The 19071-nt window shown below is 47.1% G+C and overlaps 2 protein-coding genes and 1 pseudogene across 2 annotated transcripts; 2 read left to right on the top strand and 1 right to left on the bottom strand.

Moving 5' to 3' along the window:
- Positions 1-4245: 4245 nt before the first annotated feature.
- On the bottom strand, positions 4246-5946 carry LOC133922954 (cold-responsive protein kinase 1-like; annotated as a pseudogene).
- Positions 5947-6174: 228 nt separating this feature from the next.
- LOC133920455 (CBS domain-containing protein CBSX5-like) lies at positions 6175-7691 on the top strand. The gene is made up of 2 exons (XM_062365076.1): positions 6175-6585; positions 6715-7691. The coding sequence occupies exons 1-2, from the start codon at positions 6254-6256 to the stop codon at positions 7559-7561; spliced, it is 1179 nt and encodes a 392-aa protein (XP_062221060.1). The 5' UTR covers positions 6175-6253; the 3' UTR covers positions 7562-7691.
- Positions 7692-14539: 6848 nt separating this feature from the next.
- LOC133921679 (expansin-B16) lies at positions 14540-18994 on the top strand. The gene is made up of 4 exons (XM_062366656.1): positions 14540-14939; positions 15892-16198; positions 16809-16938; positions 18360-18994. The coding sequence occupies exons 1-4, from the start codon at positions 14756-14758 to the stop codon at positions 18552-18554; spliced, it is 816 nt and encodes a 271-aa protein (XP_062222640.1). The 5' UTR covers positions 14540-14755; the 3' UTR covers positions 18555-18994.
- Positions 18995-19071: the final 77 nt, after the last annotated feature.

Raw genomic sequence — 19071 nt, 5'->3', positions numbered from 1 at the left:
TCAATCGCCTTGCGGCTTGTGCCTTGCCACAACCCCTAGGACGATGTAGAGCAGAGTGGTGCCACGCTGGAGCAAAGAATCGGGGTGCCCCAATGGCTACGTAGCAGCGGGTAGTGCGGGTTCGGTGTTGCACACCAACGTCTGAACATAGGGCAGCGTGGCGCGACAGTGGAGGAGCAACGGGTGTTACGGGAGCAGAGCAGCTCGATCGCCGGCAGCAGTGGAGCATCATGGAATCAATTGTCAATAAAAGTTTTTCTTTGGTGAAAAGGTATTGATTTTGTGTATGCATTTTTTTTTCTTCCATGTGTTTTCGGAATTACTAGAAGTAACTTTAGACTATTCTCTGCAGAGTCCAATCATGATGATTGATCCAAGATTGCTTAGGAATTACATCGATTTTTTCAGAGGAAGAAAGGATCTTTTGCAATCCCACATGGATGATAGGATTCACGAAGCCCTTGAGTACATATAGAATTCCAGCGGGAATAGATATATAAGGACCTAGTAGTCAGTCCTATGTAACAAAACTTTTGCTTATTTAAACATTTTCTTCTAAAATGTTCTGTGAAGTTGCAATCAGAACAGTGCTAGAGAATCACTACTTAGATTCATGAAAGATGAGAATTACATGTGGGCTGTGCACCATGCTTGATGTTATTTCGTACTATCTATATTGAATTTCGTGTGGAATGGAAGTTCTGCAATAGAGGTGATCAGAATCAGGCAAAGGGTCAACAGGTAACGCAACAAGTTTTTATTAACTCTTTTCGATTTCTTTGTGATGCAATCTCCATTGATGCTTGATTCTAGCTGCTCATTTGGTATGTTCGGTCTTAGTAGTGGCGGGCAAGGGAACCAGCTCTATGGTTGAGGAGGTGTACGGTATTTGTAGCTTGGATTTTATGGCCGTCAGCAGTATATGATTTATTGTTACAATATAAAGGTTCACCGATCTGCTTTAAAGTTCACATTGCATTCGTGCCGAAAGAATATATTCGATAACACGTTATTCGTCTATGATCTAAGAAACCACCTCTACGAGTTTCTCTATACCCCTATAGATGAATACAAGACATTTGTCTATTAACGGCATCGATAAACTCATAGATAATATCTCACTTTGATGCATGCTATAGCATGAAAATATTCAACTCCTATTACAAGACACGATCACATAACTAATACGACTCTAATTTAGAATAATTTGTCTCCAAAACGAACTGGAAAACAAATCCAACAACTAAATGTGTGCGTCTCGGTTGTTTGTTGGGCCAACGTGATGGTTCTGGCTTGGATCTCAACTCTCACGTACACGACATAAAATGAAGGTATGCAACTACGCGTCTCTTCAGTCGATCTGATATCCACGGGAGCCTGCGTATCAACGGGGCCAGATGTCGGCGTCGAGCTGACCGCCTCGCACGCAGTACCTGCACAACGTCGTCGGTGGCTCGGTGCCCATGACGCCGAGGACATGGGGAGGCGTGCGATGGCGAGCGAACCGTCGTCTGTCGTGGGTGCAGAGGCGCCGCTTTGCATGTACGTACCCAGACAGAGTCGTCTGTGCCCGTGACGACCAGGAGGGGACGCGGGGAAGCGCACGATGGCAGGCGAGCCATCACTGGGCGTGTCTACAGAGGCGCCTCCTCGCACGTATAGCACCCGCACAGCGCCGCCGGTGCCCACGGTGGCGTCGAGGAGTACGCAGGGAAGCGGGCGAACCATCGACGGCCAGGGTTAAAAAACCGTCGGTAACCGCTCAAAAATCGCGATTATCGAACTTCTCGGTCCGATCCGGTTTAAAAAACCGAATGGTAATCGAAATTTAAATTAAAAAAATTCGAAAAAAATACAAAAGTTCAAAAAAGTTTAAAAAAATCTTTAAAAAACTAGACACAATTCTAAGACCTTTCTGTGAAAAAAAATTTCAAAAATAATGTCGTTTGCATCATATTCTATAGGGAGAAAGTTTGAAAAAAATTGAAGCATGCGGCTCAGTTATTAACTCATGTTAAGAAAAAGTGTAACATGCAAACACATATTTTTCTTGTATAAAATGTATTTTAAGAGAATCTTTAAAATTGATTTCACTTTATTTAGAGTTTTATTAAATTCTCTATGATTTTTACAAAGTTCACAAGCATAAAATAAATATGTTAAGAAACATCACTGTAATTAACTTTTTCATGTCTACTATTATTTTTTTCTACGTAAATCATAGTATAAATAAGCTAATGAAAATGGTTTCACTAATTTTTGAGGTGTGATGGGTCAGTTATGAATTAATCTAGTCACAACACATTTACACAATTATGCATGTTACAATAACTAATTCATGAGTTCATATATTTTTAAAAGATATAGGATCATGTAAGAAGACTAACAAAATTAGTTTCATGATTTTTGGATTAGCAAAGAGTAAACTATGCATTTAAATTAGTTTAACAAATAAAATTTCTCACAGAAAATTTTGAACTTTTTTATGAGTATAAATACTTTTATCATGTAGATCATGTTACAAGGAAGCCAAAAAATTTTGTTTCACTTGATTTGAAGCTCAGATGAATTAGTTATTGATTTTACAAAATTGAGCCCTTTTTTAGGTTTTTTTGGAACTGCGCTGAAATTCGATAAAACCGCTCAATAAATCGATAAAACCGAGCGGTTACTAACCCAAACCACTCGGTAACCGACCAAATCAAAAATACTAGAAAATTATTTGGTAACCGATCAAAACCGCTCGGTAACCGACCAAAACCAAGCGGTTATCGAGAGGGTAAAAACACGATTTTTTCGCAAAAATTCAAATTTTACCGAATAAATTTTCTCCAAATTTTTTTAATTTTTGACCGGTAACCGTGGTTACCGCGAGATTTCAGTTACCGCCGGAGCTCGGTCGGTCGGTAACGTGAACCTTTTGTGACAACAGCTGGCACGTACAACACCCGCGCAGAGCTACACTGACGAGCGCGTGGTGGATGAGACTAGGATTCCGATAAGAGCAGACGGGATGAGCACTCGGGGAACAGGAACAAGGATAGGACTTCGGTGAGCGCAGACGGGGACGAGTGACAACAAAGGCGACGGTCCTCATGGTTCATGGAGGGAGCCGTTAGCTGATGCTTCGAATCCTCCACCAGTGTGTGCCCATCTAGGTCCTCTGGATTTGGGAGAAGCAGGTGGTTGGGAGCTGAATTTGGTGCTCGATTGGGAGGATTTGAAGCTAGATTGAGAGTCATGGCTGGGGTGGGTCCTAATCAGAGCAAACAAGCCAATGGCGTGTTTATTACTAACTCTTATTATTGTTGTCTCAGATTTGTCTACCAGTTCGTTGAGCCGTATAATTAAGAGATTTTCAAGCTCGATTTTCTTTATAAACTGGATTAATTCTCTTCTTCTTTTAAGAAAATCGGCAATACTCTTACCGTTCTTTTGAGATAAAAAGAAACCTCAAAATAGGCAACATTATGATGGTGTACTCAGTATTTGAAGCATAGAACTCCGTCCATATCTGACGAAGAGTTCTGTGATCACCTGCTCCATTTGCGTATATGCTATTGATATCATCTCTTGAGAGTCCAACAGCTGCAAGCACATGTAAGTACGAAAACAGTGTATACATGTATAGATAATCGGTAAAGAGATAAAAAAAATTCTCTTGTTGAAGATAATATCATTTCTGTATAGTAATAGCAACTAACATAGCGTCACCACTCCAATCAATATATGAGCTTCTAATCTTTTACTAAGTCTCATAGCCAGTTTCCTATCATAATTCATAAGAGATATGCTGCGAAGTGAGTAAAAGTTTGTAGCCAACTAGACGATGAACCATACGAAATAGGCAAATTGGCAATTAAAAAATATATGTTTAATTGTTTTATTTTTATTAAAAAAATAATATTTTTAACTGCTTTGTCATCTTTTTTTCACTGGATTATACTTGGTTAGGAGAATGGATTATTAGATTTGTCCAATCGCCTCGCTTGATTTGTGAATAGATTATTAGATTTGTCCCATAATGGTATGCGCAATGAAAGGAGTGCTTAAGAGTTGTATAGTATATGCCACCTCATCTAGCATACACAAGTGAGTTTAAGCATCCAACGAAGTCTAACTTCTAAGTTCTGACAGGTGTTATGATACTTAACAGATACTGACATCCTATCCAGTTGCCTACCGCGGGGCAACCTCGCTGTACGTGAACGAGGCAGAGCACGCCGCCGCTGTTGCCACCGCCGGCTAACTCGCCTTCGGCGACGCCTGGACCAACGGGCACGCGCGAGGACGGGTCGGGGCCGCGTGGTGGCCGCGGTGGTCTGCGAAGCTCGGCGGACGCATCTCCATCTCGTGTAGCGCGACGGGCCGCGACAGCATGGCCACCACCTCGCGCATCGTCGGGCGGCTGCTCGGCGCCGCCTGCGTGCAGGCCAGCCCCACCCTGATGTACCCGAGCACCTCCTCCTCCGGGTAATCCTTCATGCTCGCGTCCACCATGCCCAGAAGGCTGCCCTGCTGGTACAGCACCCATGCCTGCAAACACAAGAAAATGACGCGAGAGATTTCATAACAGAGAAGTCATGTGAATGGACAGACGAGAGCAGAATGGAGAACACCTGACCTCTCGCACCAGAAACATGTCTGATCGGATCGTTTGCGAGATCCTCCTCCCGCTGATGATCTCAAGGACAAGCACTCCAAAGCTGTAGACATCGGCCTTCTTGGTCAGCTGCCCATGCACAAAATATTCAGGTGCCAAGTACCCACTGCCAAGAGTTAGACTGATGTCAGTAAAAACTTAGCTTAAACATCACTCGGTACTCACTGTTTCATAGTAACAGGCTAACTGCTTACGTTGTTCCGACCACACCTGTACTGATGTTGGTAACGTTGTCTGGAAATAGCTTTGCCAGCCCAAAGTCTCCAATTTTCGGCTTGCAGTTTCTGTCAAGAAGAACATTGCTAGCTTTTATGTCTCTGTGCACAATGTTCGGCTCGTGCTCCTCGTGAAGGTAGCTCAGTCCCTTGGCAGTGCCCACACAGATGTCCGATCTCGTGCTCCAACCTCCAAGTGAGCCTTGTTTCTCCATTCACTGAACCTAAAGCTAAAATAGATGTGAAAAGCAACGCATTCCAGCTTCCAATAGGTGTAGCAGTAATTTCAAGTTTTATGGATCACTTACCTTGTAATGCATGATCAAGGCTATTGTTCTCGACATACTCATATATCAGGATCCTGTTTTTCCTCTGGACGCAACAGCCCAGCAACTTGACAAGGTTCGCATGCTTGACTTGAGAAATGCTCTCGATTTCAGCTAAGAATTCCTTGATCCCTTGTTCAGATTCAGAAGATAGAACCTTGGCAGCAAATGCGGTACCATCTCCCAAAACTCCCTGTGTGACAAAAACATTCAGTTAGATGGTTTCAGCTAAGAATTTATCACTCGAGGAAGGATCTGCTTCCAGTTAAAATGCTCGGTTTCTAAGCGTCTGTGTCCTCGAGGAAGGATCTGCTTCCAGTTAAAATGCTTCCAGTGCCGGACTGGTCGACAGCTTGACATGCTCGCCTTCACTTGAACATCGACCAAATGGCTGCTCTGCTCGCGCCGGTAATATTTGTCTTGGCGTCTTGCTGCTCGTCGTTGCCGTTGCTGCTAGTAATAATTCATCTACTACCTGGCTAGACTACGTTTCGTCTCAAGTATGAACTGCTGAAGCAAATGGCGTACGGAACAAGCGGCCAACAGAGAAGAGAAGCACGGCTCCCTATCGCTTCCCTCGGATCGGACGGAGAGTACTGCCCCTACCGAGCACGAAGTTCCGTGTAAGGTGACAGGCGCCTACGAGGCTACAGCACATCACAGTGGAATAGAATAGGGGCGGCGTGGTCGTAACCGTGCCTATGGTGAAGGCGTCTCGCGGCGCCGCCGTCCCATCGGCCATCGCCTAGCGATACGGCTCCCAGCCGCCGCCATGTGATCTGCCACCGGCCGTCTCGATACGTCCGGCGCGCCAAGCTGTTCCCGCACGGCTCATCAAATTTCAGCATCATTCCAAAAACTACAGCTCACTGCTCAGCGGACACCACATCAGAGTATCAGACATCATCTGCTCCGCATCTTATAAATAGCCTTCACTGGCATACGCGCTCTCGAACAACCTCCACTTGGAGCACATCACCTACAGCCTCTGCGCGCAGCAGTAGCATTCCATTCCCCGAGTCAGTTGCGCGTTACAACGCGACGCGTGCATGGCGGCGAGCCTCCTGTCCCACGTCGTCTCCGACCTCTGCATCGGCAGGCCGAAGGTGCTCACGCTGACGCCGTCCACCCCCGTCGCCGCCGCACTCGCCGCACTCCGCGCCGGAGCCGACCCATTCGCCTTCGTGGACGCTGAACCATCCTCCCGCGCAAAGAGGGGAGCAGCCACGGCGTACGTGAAGGTCAGCGTCGCGGGCATCCTCTGCTACGTCTGCGGCGACGCGGGAAACCTCGGCGACCCCGCGGCCGCACTCAGCCGGCCCGTGTCCGCGATCGCAGCAGTCGTTGGTGGCGTCGCCCACCGAGTGGACCCTCAGACAAGGTACGCATGTGATAGCCACAGCACCGTCGCTTTTGATTCTTCATTTGTACGGAACTATCTTTCTCACAGACAAAGTAGTGGAAAGCGAGGGTACCGACAAAGGCCTAACTGTTTGGTCCAACTTTACAGCCTGCTTGACGCCATTGACGTGTTGCTGACCGACGGCTGCCAAGGCCTGCTCGTTCCTCTCCATGCGCGCGCCCGTAGGAAGCATCACCATGTCCCCTCCTCCGATGCCGTAACGGCAGCCGAGTACTGCGTGTTGACGCAACAGGACATCGCTCGCCATCTCTTCGGCTCCATCTCCCACTTCTCCCCGGTCGCCGCGCTCACCGTCGCCTCCCTCGGCCTCGTCCGCCGCGACGTGCACGCGGTCCACGTCGACGACGACGCGCTCGACGCGATTCCGCTCCTGCGGAGATCCATCTCGGACGGCACGGCAGTGGCTGTCATCGCCGACGACGACGCATTGGTCCGCGAGATCTGCCCCGGCGTGCTCGGCTCGTGTGACGTCGAGTCGGTGTCCGCTGCCTTCGCTGCTCTCTCTGCTGGCGACGTCATGACGTACATCGACTGCTCTCTGTCGCAGACATCGCCGGAGTTCCCGCTTCGCGCCGTCAGAGCCCAGCTCAAGGACAGGGGTCTCGACGCCATGGCCGAGCTCATGGACACTTGGAACGCTGCTTCTGCGCCCTTCTCCCCATCGTCGTCATCGTCTTCGACATCGTCCGACGAGGAGTCAACGTTGGGACGCGCACGGAGACCAAGGAGGGTTTTGTCGGGGAGCTTCGGGTGGCGGTCGACGGAGGACGTGGTAGCATGCCATGCCGGGAGCTCGCTGGTGGCCGTCATGGCCCAGGCGCTCGCGCACCGAGTCGGGTACGTCTGGGTCGTCGACGAGGCCAGCGGCGCGCTTGTCGGAGTCGTGAGATTTGCCGATGTGCTCTCCGTGCTCCAAGAGCATCTCCGTCCCTAGGTGCCATGCAGGTGAACAGCGATCTGCGTATTAGTGATTGGGAGTGCGTTCAGCTAAAGATCTCCCATGACGAGTATTATATTTCCTTTCTTTGGTTCTGCCAAATTCGAACAGAGGAAAAACTTTGTTTATACTAAGAAAATTTTGCTATAGGACACTGTTCAATGTGGCTTTAGTCATAGCCCATAATTTCTTTTAACTTTGCTGCTAGACACTCCCAAAATTGGATATTTGCTACGATATTATAGGCCAATTTTTTAAGTGTCTAATATTGAACCATATATCAAATCCAGAGCTTCGCCAAAGGATTAGGTACCTTGTGTTCATAATAAACACATCTCTAATAGAAATATTATAAGGGAATGACCAAGTCATGTGGAGCACTAATCCTACATACAACTTACTACAAAACATAACCAGTTAGCCAATATCAGTAGGAAGAGAACTCACCTTGTTGCTGATCAATTAGATCTCCAATAGTCCTTATCAGTGCTCACTCCACGATGACTTACCTACTATTACTGACGGATACTAGCAAAAAGAATGCTAAGCCAAAAGCATGCTCTCCGGTCACACAAAAATAAGAAATTATGGGCAGCAATAAACGCAATACTTATTGAGATGTTAACTCAAAAAAAATAGAAGTGAATTTTCTTGAAATGCATATTTAGTTGAGGCAAGCCGTCATAATTTGGGCTCCGGCAAGGAACGCTACATAAACAAAACATGTTTAAGTAAGACGATGCAAACGATTGAAGGCACCTATTTTCATTTTAATTGCTGTTACCAGAGTGGATCTATCTCCCCATCTTTTAACATGTACATTGACATTTGAGCTGCACCTGTATTTCTCACGTTTTTGGAAACATCTTGTTAAGCATAATACAAGCATCAAAACAATCTTTAGATGGAACCTGCACATTGGATGCACAATTAGACCATTCACTTGTACAAATATGATTATGTTCGAAACTTCTAACATTCACTCATACAAATATAATAATTAAAACAAGTAAAAGAATGATTGTGATCATTCATTCTTTGTCGGTAAGATCATAATGAAAACATCATTTGTTTTTCATACGTCTGACGAATCATCTTGATACATAAAGAACGCTTCTGAAACCACAACATATTAGTCTACAAGCTAAATTCAAGATTCATCAAATATGACATAAGTGATTTTGTACATCACTACAGGGACTAATACGTCTGAAATTGAGCATCGAGGGCTACCAGACTAACACCAAAACACGGCATGTAAGGCAATAATCAAGGTGAACTTTTGCAATATCCAATGAACATGCGATCTGAATATTCTACTGAAATTTAGAAATGAAATGTCCAATGAATAGCAAGGTGAACTTTTGTGATATCCAATGAATAAGCAAGGTGAACTATATTAAACGTAAAAGATTGCAAGAGCTCTCCGACACTGTTGTGATGATCCTAGACTCCTTGGCATCATGGAGGCAATGAGGAAGATGTAGTACAACTTTGGAGTGGTGCTTGGTCTCCACTAGACATCCTTTCATTGGGATCCTTGAGAACGACACGCAGTTGAACACCTAACCATCGCTCTCGTCATCCCCGACGGTGCAGCCTTCCTCCTAACCCTGACGTCCACAAGTTGTGAAACCGCCGATGCGACGGTGCCCACTGCCTCAAATTCTTGGCTGCTGCTTCCACCCCACCGTTGCAGCACCTGCAACATCTTCAGCTCCTAGTAGACTGGAGAAATGAAGCTTCACAAACTATTCTTACCAATCACAATTAAAGTGTAAGTACTAAGAAGGAGCAGACACCAAGTAGTTGTTGATTCATCATCTCAGGAAAAAGCCCAAACATTTTTATATGACTTTTGTTAGAGAAATAAAATATTGTGCACATATAGATATGATGAGTACTCTACCTACTTCGGGAAAGAAGCTGGATCACATGGATGCGCTCGAGGCTAGAGGCGGTGCAGCCAAAAAGCACGCGGAGCCACCGATGAATTCCTGGCCAACAGAATTCTTTGTCGATGGGCATCTCATGGGCCAAACCAGCGACCTCCCTCAGGAACATGCGCATCTCGATGACATGGAGGCTCCGTCGGCGGTGCTTGCATCTCGGCAGGCAGTAAGGAGGCGGGGCTGAGGACGACGAAGAGGGAGGCGGCGACGGGAGGGGGAGGTTCCAAGATGAGGGTGCGGCCCAGGTGGGGGATCGTAGGGGACGGAGCGGGGTGAGGGGAGCCGGTTCAAGCCTGCCTACAAAACGGGTTTTGCATGGGTTTCTTCGATTTTTTATTAGGTGGAGGTGGAAGGCAGGACACAGAACAAAGGTGGTTGGATTGCATCTGAATATGTTGGATGTGAGGCAGGAGGTATGACATTCTGTCTGATAGAAAACTACTACGTATTTTTTTAAATAGTAAAGATAAAAGCCGAATTAAACTCGTCGGGCAACATGGACAGATGGCCCACTTTCTTATCTACCTGTTTGTGACGCAATAACTAGGTTAATTGAGCCCATACTCATATTGCGTAATCAAGTGAGTATTCTAGACTAACGGGCTGAAAAGGCCTTAAAATTGGTTTTCGCGCGGAAGCTCCAGTTTTGGCCCAAATAAGCTATAATATACCCAGCCCCCGATTAAGCAGGCTTGCGGACCACCTCATGTTCTGTTGGTGGACTGATGGAGTGAGCCTTAATTTTCAGCGTATTATCTACGTAGCACTTTCCACTAAAAAAAAAATCCACGTCCTCTAAAAAACTAAAAATATTCCACGTAGTACTTGTCTTCATTTGTGCTTCACATTTGCCTTCGTGTGAACATCCGCATCCTACTCCTATACGGGCATCAAAACCAGGCTTCCGTCTCAGAAAATAAGCGCCACTTGTATCACCTTTTGTATCCAAAAGCGTATGCAGATCGCAGGAGCTAGTGCTACGAAAGCGAACACGCCGCGCGCCCTTTTGAGCACAGCCGGTCAAATTGCGTCCTCTGAACATGATGTCGCGGATCGGCCGGCGACCGCCGTGCCGCGAGCGCGTCAAAAAAGCCGCTGTTCCCGTTGGTCACCGCCGCGCGCCCTTTTCCTCTTTCCCACCTAAAAAAGGAACCGCCTCCAACTCTGCCTCCTCGTCCCTTCCCACTGCGCGCGGACGCTCGCCTCAAGCAGCCCGGCTGCTGCGGAAACCCGCCGGAATTCACACCAAAACCGTCTCATCTTGGTTTGCCCGTCTTGAACAGTGAACAAAGCGATTCAGATTCGATGCGAGGAACGAACCCTCGAGCGCGAAACCAGATCCCTGGGCTCCATGATCCGATCGAAACATCGCAGCGCTGGAAACGAGCGCACGTACTGCATGCTCCGCTCCTACATTATTCGATTTCACATGGACGAAAAGTTACATAGAGAGCAGGTGTGCGGATGCACCTATAAAAAATCGAAAATCAATATTAATCCTTAAATTTTTACCGCTATCATATCTACAGCTCAAACTCCTGCACCCACAATAAATCATATAAACTAATATCAAACGTAAAACTGTGCATGGGTAAAATCCTGCACCTCTCCATTTCACTCCATCTTCGCTACTGCTTGGACGCAGGGCTGCCCGGACCGGAGCGACCGATCGATCGAGTACGTTGCGTACGGCAGGAATGGATGGATTCGCGCGGGGTGGACCCTCGCTCCTCGCTGTCGTCTGCTCTAAGAAAGCTCTCTGTTAACGGGTTTAGCTCACTGGTTACACATCCCACGTCGTCCTTGGCGAGTTTAATGAAGGGAGTTGCCACGAACAACTCTTCCGCTCTCGCATTTACGCCTGATCGGCGCAGTGCCTTCACCATGCAACCACGAATGAAAGAACAGTGGGAGACATGGAGATCGATGCAATGTCAATGTGGCGCTTCCAGAAGCTTAGAAGTTAGGAGCTTTGAGCTCGATCAATGATGTAGGCCGGCCTGAGGAGGATGGATGGATCCTACGTCCTTCATTGTGCCGGCTCGTTCCGAGACCGGCTTTGACAGCAAGTTAAGTAGGAGTAACGCACTGGCTAGCTGCCATGCACCCCGCGTAACTGCGCAGATCCGACTCCGATCCCTTCCTTGTCTTTTTCTTGTGCACGAGTGAAGTTTTCTTCAGATCGAATGAATAGCATGCATGCTATCACTTGCCTGGTCCCAGAACATGTGATGTCTCGATATGATTACAAATGGCAGGAGCGGATAAATGGTACCGTGCTTCTTTTCTACTCGCAATTGAAAGGCCGGAAGAAAATACCATCAACAAAGTAGAAGGAAGCATAATATATAGCCCAATTGTAATCCAACCCGAGGCAGAAAGAGGATCTTCTCATAAAGACAAAAGAAGATTATTAAACAGAGGGAAAGATATAGGGAAGATAAATGGATTGACCCCACAACGATTGTTTTTTAAATACAAATCGGACGCACATATGCACACACCTACACATACTTATGTGGTTGCGTTCTAGCACACATCCAAACGAGATTGAAAATATAATCTCACATAGCACGAGTTGCGAGCACACATACCGAGTCTAGAACTCAAACCAACCGAGATGTACTCAATTCACACACGATATATATTAAAGTAACCCATAAAGAAACATGAAGTGGACACCATGACCGAAGCTAATATAGGAGTAATATGCACTGTGGTAAATTGGTGCTCATATAACACGCACCGGGGCAACACTGCCAATTGGATTAGCACCGCATTAATATTCCACCTTGAGACTAGCAAAATGCAACTGAAGCAGCTCAGACGCTATTTTCCATACACTGTTCCCTGTTTTATTTTTTCACGGCGCTAGGCGCTAGCTGCACGCACCGCTCATGCTCTCCGGCCGCTTCACGGTTCGTGCACGCCGCACGCCGCAACGAGCATACAAAACTCTCCAAGTGTCGTGATATCGAACATACAAACCCCGACGCCTCCGCTCGCACGTTCGCGCGCGCAGCCCCACCAGCCCAGGCCACCAACGCGAACGTCGCGACTCGCGCAAACCAAACACGGCGCCCCAACCCGCGCCACGGCCCACATGTCATCGGCCGTCGGAAGCAGATCCTCGGGCGCGTGCCGCGAGACGGCAACGGTCGGGCGAGGAAACCGCGCCGATACGACCGGGCGCGCGGAGTCTGGACGCTAGCCGCAACGGCCCGGCGGGCGAGGGGGCCAGCCTCGGTGATCGGTCACGTCCTGCGCCCGAAGCGGAGCGCCCGCGCGCACATGGGGAGGGGGCAACGGCGCAATGCAGCTTGACAAGAGGGGCGGCACGGGTCAGAGGAGGATAAAACAGTGTGACACTGTGGCCGTAAGCGTGCTTTGGCTGAGCCACCATCCACACTGTCCTCACGCCGTGCTTTCACATCGCTGCGCTCTCAGATTTGGAGCGTTCCATCGGCCTGGCCTACCGTTCCATTCTGGAAACTTGAATCTGGATCCAGGCAGCTAGGAGCAGGAAGCAGCCCCGGCTTCCCTGCAATGCATGCAGTTCGTCTTTGAAGCTGGGGGGATTCACATATGCGGGTTGATTTGGGTAGATGTGTGTATGATTGGGAGCTGTAGTCGTGTAGGGTGATACGCCTCTCATTTTTTCAATACCTGTGTTGACTGGGGATCAATTGAGGGTCCTGATCAACCAACATGTAGATTCGTCTCGAAAAAAAATCTGCTTCTGTAAACCAATGATTCAAATCTTTTGCTGATTATGCAGGGCTCATAAAGAATCGTTGTTAGGCCCTGTTTGTTTCAGCTGTAGATTGTGAAAAACAGTTTATGGATTGTGGATTGTAAGAAGCTGGATTGTAAAATCTGGATTGTAAAAGTTAGATTGTAGATTGTTACAATCTGGTGGAAGACAGATTGCTGGATTGTTACAATCTGTGTGTTGAATTGTAACAATACAGCTTTTCCAACCAGCTGTTTGTTTCAGCTTTTGAATTGTAATCAGAATCCAACTTTTACAATCCAGCTGTTTGTTTCAGCTTTTAAATTTTGATCACAATCCAGCTTTTATAATCTAAAACAAACAGGGCCTTAACTTTGCATGGTAGTCGCACCTATATCCTAGTAGCATTTATGATCCGTAGTTTGTAACTTTATTAAAGGTTAACCACGTAACCACGGGCAGATCCAGCTAAGAACACCACCGGGTCAGCTCCATTATATGACTGGTCAACTTCACCGATGAACAATATTTTACTATAAGATTTACAAAATATCATCAAGATAGCATAACTGTCTCTAGTCATAAATAAGTATCCTTTTGGTTGTATGTAGTTAATATTTTCGAATTTTAGCTATAAATTACTTTTTCTGTAATTAGTTTGAATATTTAAAAATGATATAAATATATTTGTCTCAAAAAGTAATTTTATAGTAGCATAACTTTATTATATTCTATAAACATATAACACAAAAAAAGTAGTCAAAGATGTGTTTTAAGAATGGTGTTAATATTTAAAATGATATTTAGTTATGATTGAAGGGAGTAGTAAAAAGTTTTAACTTCAGAAACCATAATGTGAGAAGCCCACCCCTCATCATGTGGCAAAAGTCAAGAGCTCCATTAGAGCAACAACGGAAAACGAACCCACAGGGTACCCGTGTCATCAAACAGCCATGCAGAAAAGCTAAGCACTCATGTTTTTTTCCAACCCTGGCCTTGTCCATATTATTGAATTGCATGCACCATCAACTTAATAAAAGTTTAAACTGATGAGAAAAGGTAGAGAATTCAGTTATATTTCGTCATTTACTACTCTTTCTCAGACTAGACTTTAGCCGTAAAATATAGAAGTATGCTATAATTTTTATTTAATTACGATCCTCGGTACTCGAATTTCAAACATCTGATTCTAATACTAAATTGAGTTATCAACTCATTAAAAAAACCTAAGTTGATATAGAAAATGAACAACTCATCTATACTTCAACTTATTATAAATCCAGACACCACCCCTCTAGCACCCTGCTCGTCCATTCTCATTGTCCTTGTGCGCCATTTGTGCAGAGGGCAGCTCTGAGCGTTCTGCGCATCGGGGACTGGGGCTTCTCGAAGCCTTAAAAGCGATCCCAGCAGGGAGAAGTACCACCACCACTCGAGGCCATTCCAACACAACACAGCAGTTGTGTCAGTACTGTGCTTGCTGCTCTGCTCTCTTCTTCACGTACGATGGCCGCCTCCGCCAGCTCTTCTGCGGCCTTCTCCATCCACGCCGTGCTCTTCGCTTCTCTCGTTTGTGCTGCCTTCCTCTTCGGTCCTGGGGAGGCTGGGGCGGCACACAGGGTGGTCGACCCCGAGTGGCACCCGGCCACGGCCACCTGGTACGGCAGCGCCAACGGCGACGGCAGCGACGGTAAGATCTCCGTGCTCAATTCTCAGTTTGTGATGTCCTTTGTTCCAAGTAGAGTGTATATGGTGACACTACAAGACTCAACAATGGCGAGTGCGTGCATTATTGCACCTTCACTGCATCAGAACTTCCGTTTCCATTTTTAGTTGATTACTTAGAGTAGGAAATATGAAAATCAACCGTTGGTTCCACATTTTTTATTACTGTTTTTTCTCTAAGGAAAATAGTTCTGCCTGTTCCCACATTGTGGTGCTACTAGGCGTATCCCTTGAGGATCCAGACAGAATTTTGGTAGGCCCACGTAGATTCCAGTACAAGTGCCGAGACAAAAGGTGACTGGCGCCTTTAAGATTCGTGTGAACTATTGTGGCCGGCACCAAAGCATGGAGCCAATGCCGTGCTCCACTGTGTCGGGTCCTTAACTCGCCGCTTTTACTAGAACCCACGACCATATCGGGTTTAATCCACCGACACTTCGTTGTAGTATTTTCCGCCTGACACAGACAAGTGTGCCTGCTTGCGAGTCAAAACTGCAGCCTGTTAATGGACGAACTGCAACACAGATGAAAAGTACGTTACTGAACCCACATGAGGTTTGTTCTTTTACCACGAGAAGTAGCATCATATCAGCATTTGCTCTGAACAAAGTGAACTAGTGGATCAGTCCCGCAAAACGGGTTATTTTAGGGAGTCCTTTCATCTCTCAATGGAACTGCTGTTCCTGTCCATACTAGAGCCAGCTGCATTTCGGCGTCCCCACAGATGTTCTTGCCGTTTGGCTAGTGTTGTTAGTAGATCTGACCAGGCAGTAATCCGGACCTTTCTGCACGTGCATGCCGTCCTGGTTTTACCATTGCGTGGTCGTACATTAGCAGCTGATTCATTACTTCTAACATGTGAAACTGCCGCGTAGTAATTTGTGTGGCTCTGTCTGTGTGTATGCGTTTAACCCCAGGCGGCGCGTGCGGGTACGGGACGCTGGTGGACGTGGTGCCGATGAAGGCGCGGGTGGGCGCGGTCAGCCCGGTGCTGTTCAAGGGCGGCGAGGGCTGCGGCGCCTGCTACAAAGTCCGGTGCCTCGACGCCAGCATCTGCTCGCGCCGCGCCGTCACGGTCATCGTCACCGACGAGTGCCCCGGCGGGGTCTGCTCGGGCGGCCGCACGCACTTCGACCTCAGCGGCGCCGCGTTCGGCCGCCTGGCCGTGGCCGGCGCCGGCGGCCAGCTGCGCAACCGGGGCGAGATCTCGGTGGTGTTCCGCAGGTGAGCATGCACAAAATTACTACTATTGTGTGTACTGGCATACGGCAGACGGGCAGAGGTGCATGTAAAGCACGGGGTGGCAGTTGCGCGCGGTCAACGTACCGTATCAGACCTGCATGCATTCCTTGCGTCTGACGTTACTAAAAATGCAGCCACTTGAACTCTATCAAAAAAAGCGTGTTGCATACCATGTTTTTCCTGGCCGGCCGGCCGGCAATGGTACCAGACAGAAAGGTTAAAAATGTGCCATTGTCAGATCTGACTGCTAGGTGCAGAGGACCATGAGGTACGTACGCATGCCTCCCTCTGTAGCCTGGCTGCATTTAGTAGTTGGATCTTGGATGTTCGTTGTTCCATGCATGGCCATGCATTCTCCAATTATACTTACCATAGTGGGCACACCAAGAACAAATCAATGTGCGACAGAGTTCACAAACTTCGTACGTACTCGTAGCATGTGATGGAAACTTAGTTCACACACCAACTACAGTTTACAATGACAATGAGTAGCTCAGTATCCTGTGTTTCCGTGCGTTTGGAGCAACCGGTCAATCTTCAGAAACGAGAGGAGTTTGTACTGACGAGTGGGATTCACGTACGCCGTTTGCAGGACGGCGTGCAAGTACCGGGGGAAGAACATCGCCTTCCACGTGAACGAGGGCTCGACCAGCTTCTGGCTCTCGCTCCTGGTGGAGTTCGAGGACGGCGACGGCGACATCGGATCCATGCAGCTGAAGCAGGTATAAGAAATTAAGCTTTTGTTCTCGGCATGTCCAGGTCTTGGCCATGCGAGCGCTGAGGCACCTCAAATTTTGCTCTTGCAATTTGCATTGCATTTGCCCTTCGGTAATTCGGTTCGGTAAGGTGCACTGGACCAACAGTGTGCATAGTTGCACTTAACACCTGCTCTTTACTTAACTGCAACGTAATGGTGCAGTGACATTTTTTCCTCAGTAATCCGTAGTCAGGTGATTTTTTTCTTCTTTTTTTTTTGGTAGGAATAGCCGAATAGGCAGGTGTTTGTGGGCAGTGCTAGTCAGCTAGTGCATGTGAGTGGATCCCCCCTTTTCACATGCGGCTAGGGACATGGGCGAAGGTTTTCTGGATGGATGGACCGCAATAGGCTTCATATGTTCCCCTCTTGTGTTTGGTCGCAACTTTTAATCTGCTTTTCTAGTTCGAAAATATTTGATCTACTTTGTCCATTCCTGGTAGAAAGAATAAGTTATCTAGCTAGGGTTCTAGAATCACATGCATCTTCGTCCAAAAAAAAATCACATGCATGTTCTAAGAGAAAACAACACCACGGCTAGCTACAAGGAAACTAGACTTACTTGATACTGTCTGCAGCTTTTGCCGGCAAGTCTAATTGTACGGCACACGTGAGAAGTTCTTACTCCTACCCTAGTCTGTAAATAAATTGTAGAACTACAGTAGTTCCTAGTTAGGCAAAGCCAAGATTAGCTATCCAAATGGTTTCGTTTAAAACATCTGGGCAGCGTGCAATTCAGGGCCTCTTTGGATATCGTATTTTTAAAAAACCTTGGTACTGTATCTAGAAACTACAGCTTCAGAAACCTGAGCTACATAATACCATGGTTTAGAAGAAAAAACTTTGCGTGGGCTTTCCAGACATCCAAAACAGACCACCTTTCGGCAATATTATGATTTTCAAAACTATAAGATTTGTTACATTTAAACACCTCTAAGTTTTCTAAAACCAAAGTATTTTGTAACACCATAATATTTTTCTAAAACTAAAAAAAAACTTAGCATCCAAACAGGCCTCAGTTTTTTGTTTTTTCTACGACGAGAGCCAGGAGTTGGCTTGGCAGCTACACATGCCCGTGTTCATTTTTTAATCTGTTCCTTTCCCCTGTGATCTGCTTCTTCTTGTACAGTAATGCTACTTCTTTTAACAGTGTTCCTCCATCATGTGGGGAGTAAAGATAACATGAACTTCCCGTCTGGTCTCACACTGTTAGCCCCACTACCAGGACTGTCAATCTACGTTCCCTCTGTCCCTGCTAGATACCAATCCTACTAGATAGCATGCTTGTGAATTTCTCAGTTTGGTATAATGAAAATAGGGGAAAAGGAATTGATAGTTTTCATTTTGATTCCTGGAGTGATTGCCATTGCAACTTCGCCGTGTACGCAGGCAAACTCGGCGCAGTGGCGGGACATGCAGCACATCTGGGGGGCCACCTGGAGCCTGACCCCGGGCCCACTCGTCGGGCCATTCTCCGTGAGGCTGACGACCCTGACCACCAAGCAGACCCTCACGGCCCAGGACGTCATCCCCAAGAACTGGACCCCAAAAGGCACCTACACCTCCCGCCTCAACTTCGCGTAGAGACGGAGCCAGCCGGGCCCGCGTCTTCTCGGCCCGGGATGTAGCAAGTTGGGCCCATGTGGCATCGTGTTTCCTTAGTAGTTTGCTTGTGAAGTTTGACGTGTAGTGGGTGCCTGGGTGAGCGGGCTGGTATTAGGGCCCAGAGGGCGGGCCGAGGTAGCCCTCTCCGAAGTGGAGAGAGAGCGTGGTTGGTTGGTGTTGGGCCGCATGCTTCCTGGAGGCTGGAATCCCGTGTGGTTAAGAGAGGGGGAGAGGCTCCGGTGAAGAGCGGCCGGGGAACCAAAGGTGTGGCTCCTCTTGGACTCACGGTCTGTAATCTAGTCTTACTTATTTCTACGTGTTTTTTCAAGTTTAAGACTGTTATTATGACCTTGGTACATGGGTTGTAACTTGTGATTTGTGCACCGTAAACTATAATCATGCATCGCTCGTTCACATTATCTATCTGACTATCCAGCAATGGGAACTATGTACTACTCTGCGATGCTTGAAATGGAACAGAGGACTGTCCTTTCAA

Source organism: Phragmites australis, chromosome 6, assembly GCF_958298935.1.
Source record: "Phragmites australis chromosome 6, lpPhrAust1.1, whole genome shotgun sequence".
NCBI classification, from domain to species: Eukaryota; Viridiplantae; Streptophyta; class Magnoliopsida; order Poales; family Poaceae; genus Phragmites; species Phragmites australis.
The sequence above is the reverse complement of the archived record's forward strand: the minus strand, read 5'-3'. Positions and strand labels throughout refer to the sequence as shown.

Excerpts from the sequence above, each read along its gene's own strand:
- LOC133921679 (XM_062366656.1), top strand. The coding sequence starts at position 14,756 with ATGGCCGCCTCCGCCAGCTCTTCTGCGGCCTTCTCCATCCACGCCGTG. Across the intron at positions 14,940-15,891 it reads CAACGGCGACGGCAGCGACG|GCGGCGCGTGCGGGTACGGG; the intron begins GTAAGATCTCCG and ends GTTTAACCCCAG. Across the intron at positions 16,199-16,808 it reads ATCTCGGTGGTGTTCCGCAG|GACGGCGTGCAAGTACCGGG; the intron begins GTGAGCATGCAC and ends CGCCGTTTGCAG.
- LOC133920455 (XM_062365076.1), top strand. The coding sequence starts at position 6,254 with ATGGCGGCGAGCCTCCTGTCCCACGTCGTCTCCGACCTCTGCATCGGC. Across the intron at positions 6,586-6,714 it reads CGAGTGGACCCTCAGACAAG|CCTGCTTGACGCCATTGACG; the intron begins GTACGCATGTGA and ends CCAACTTTACAG.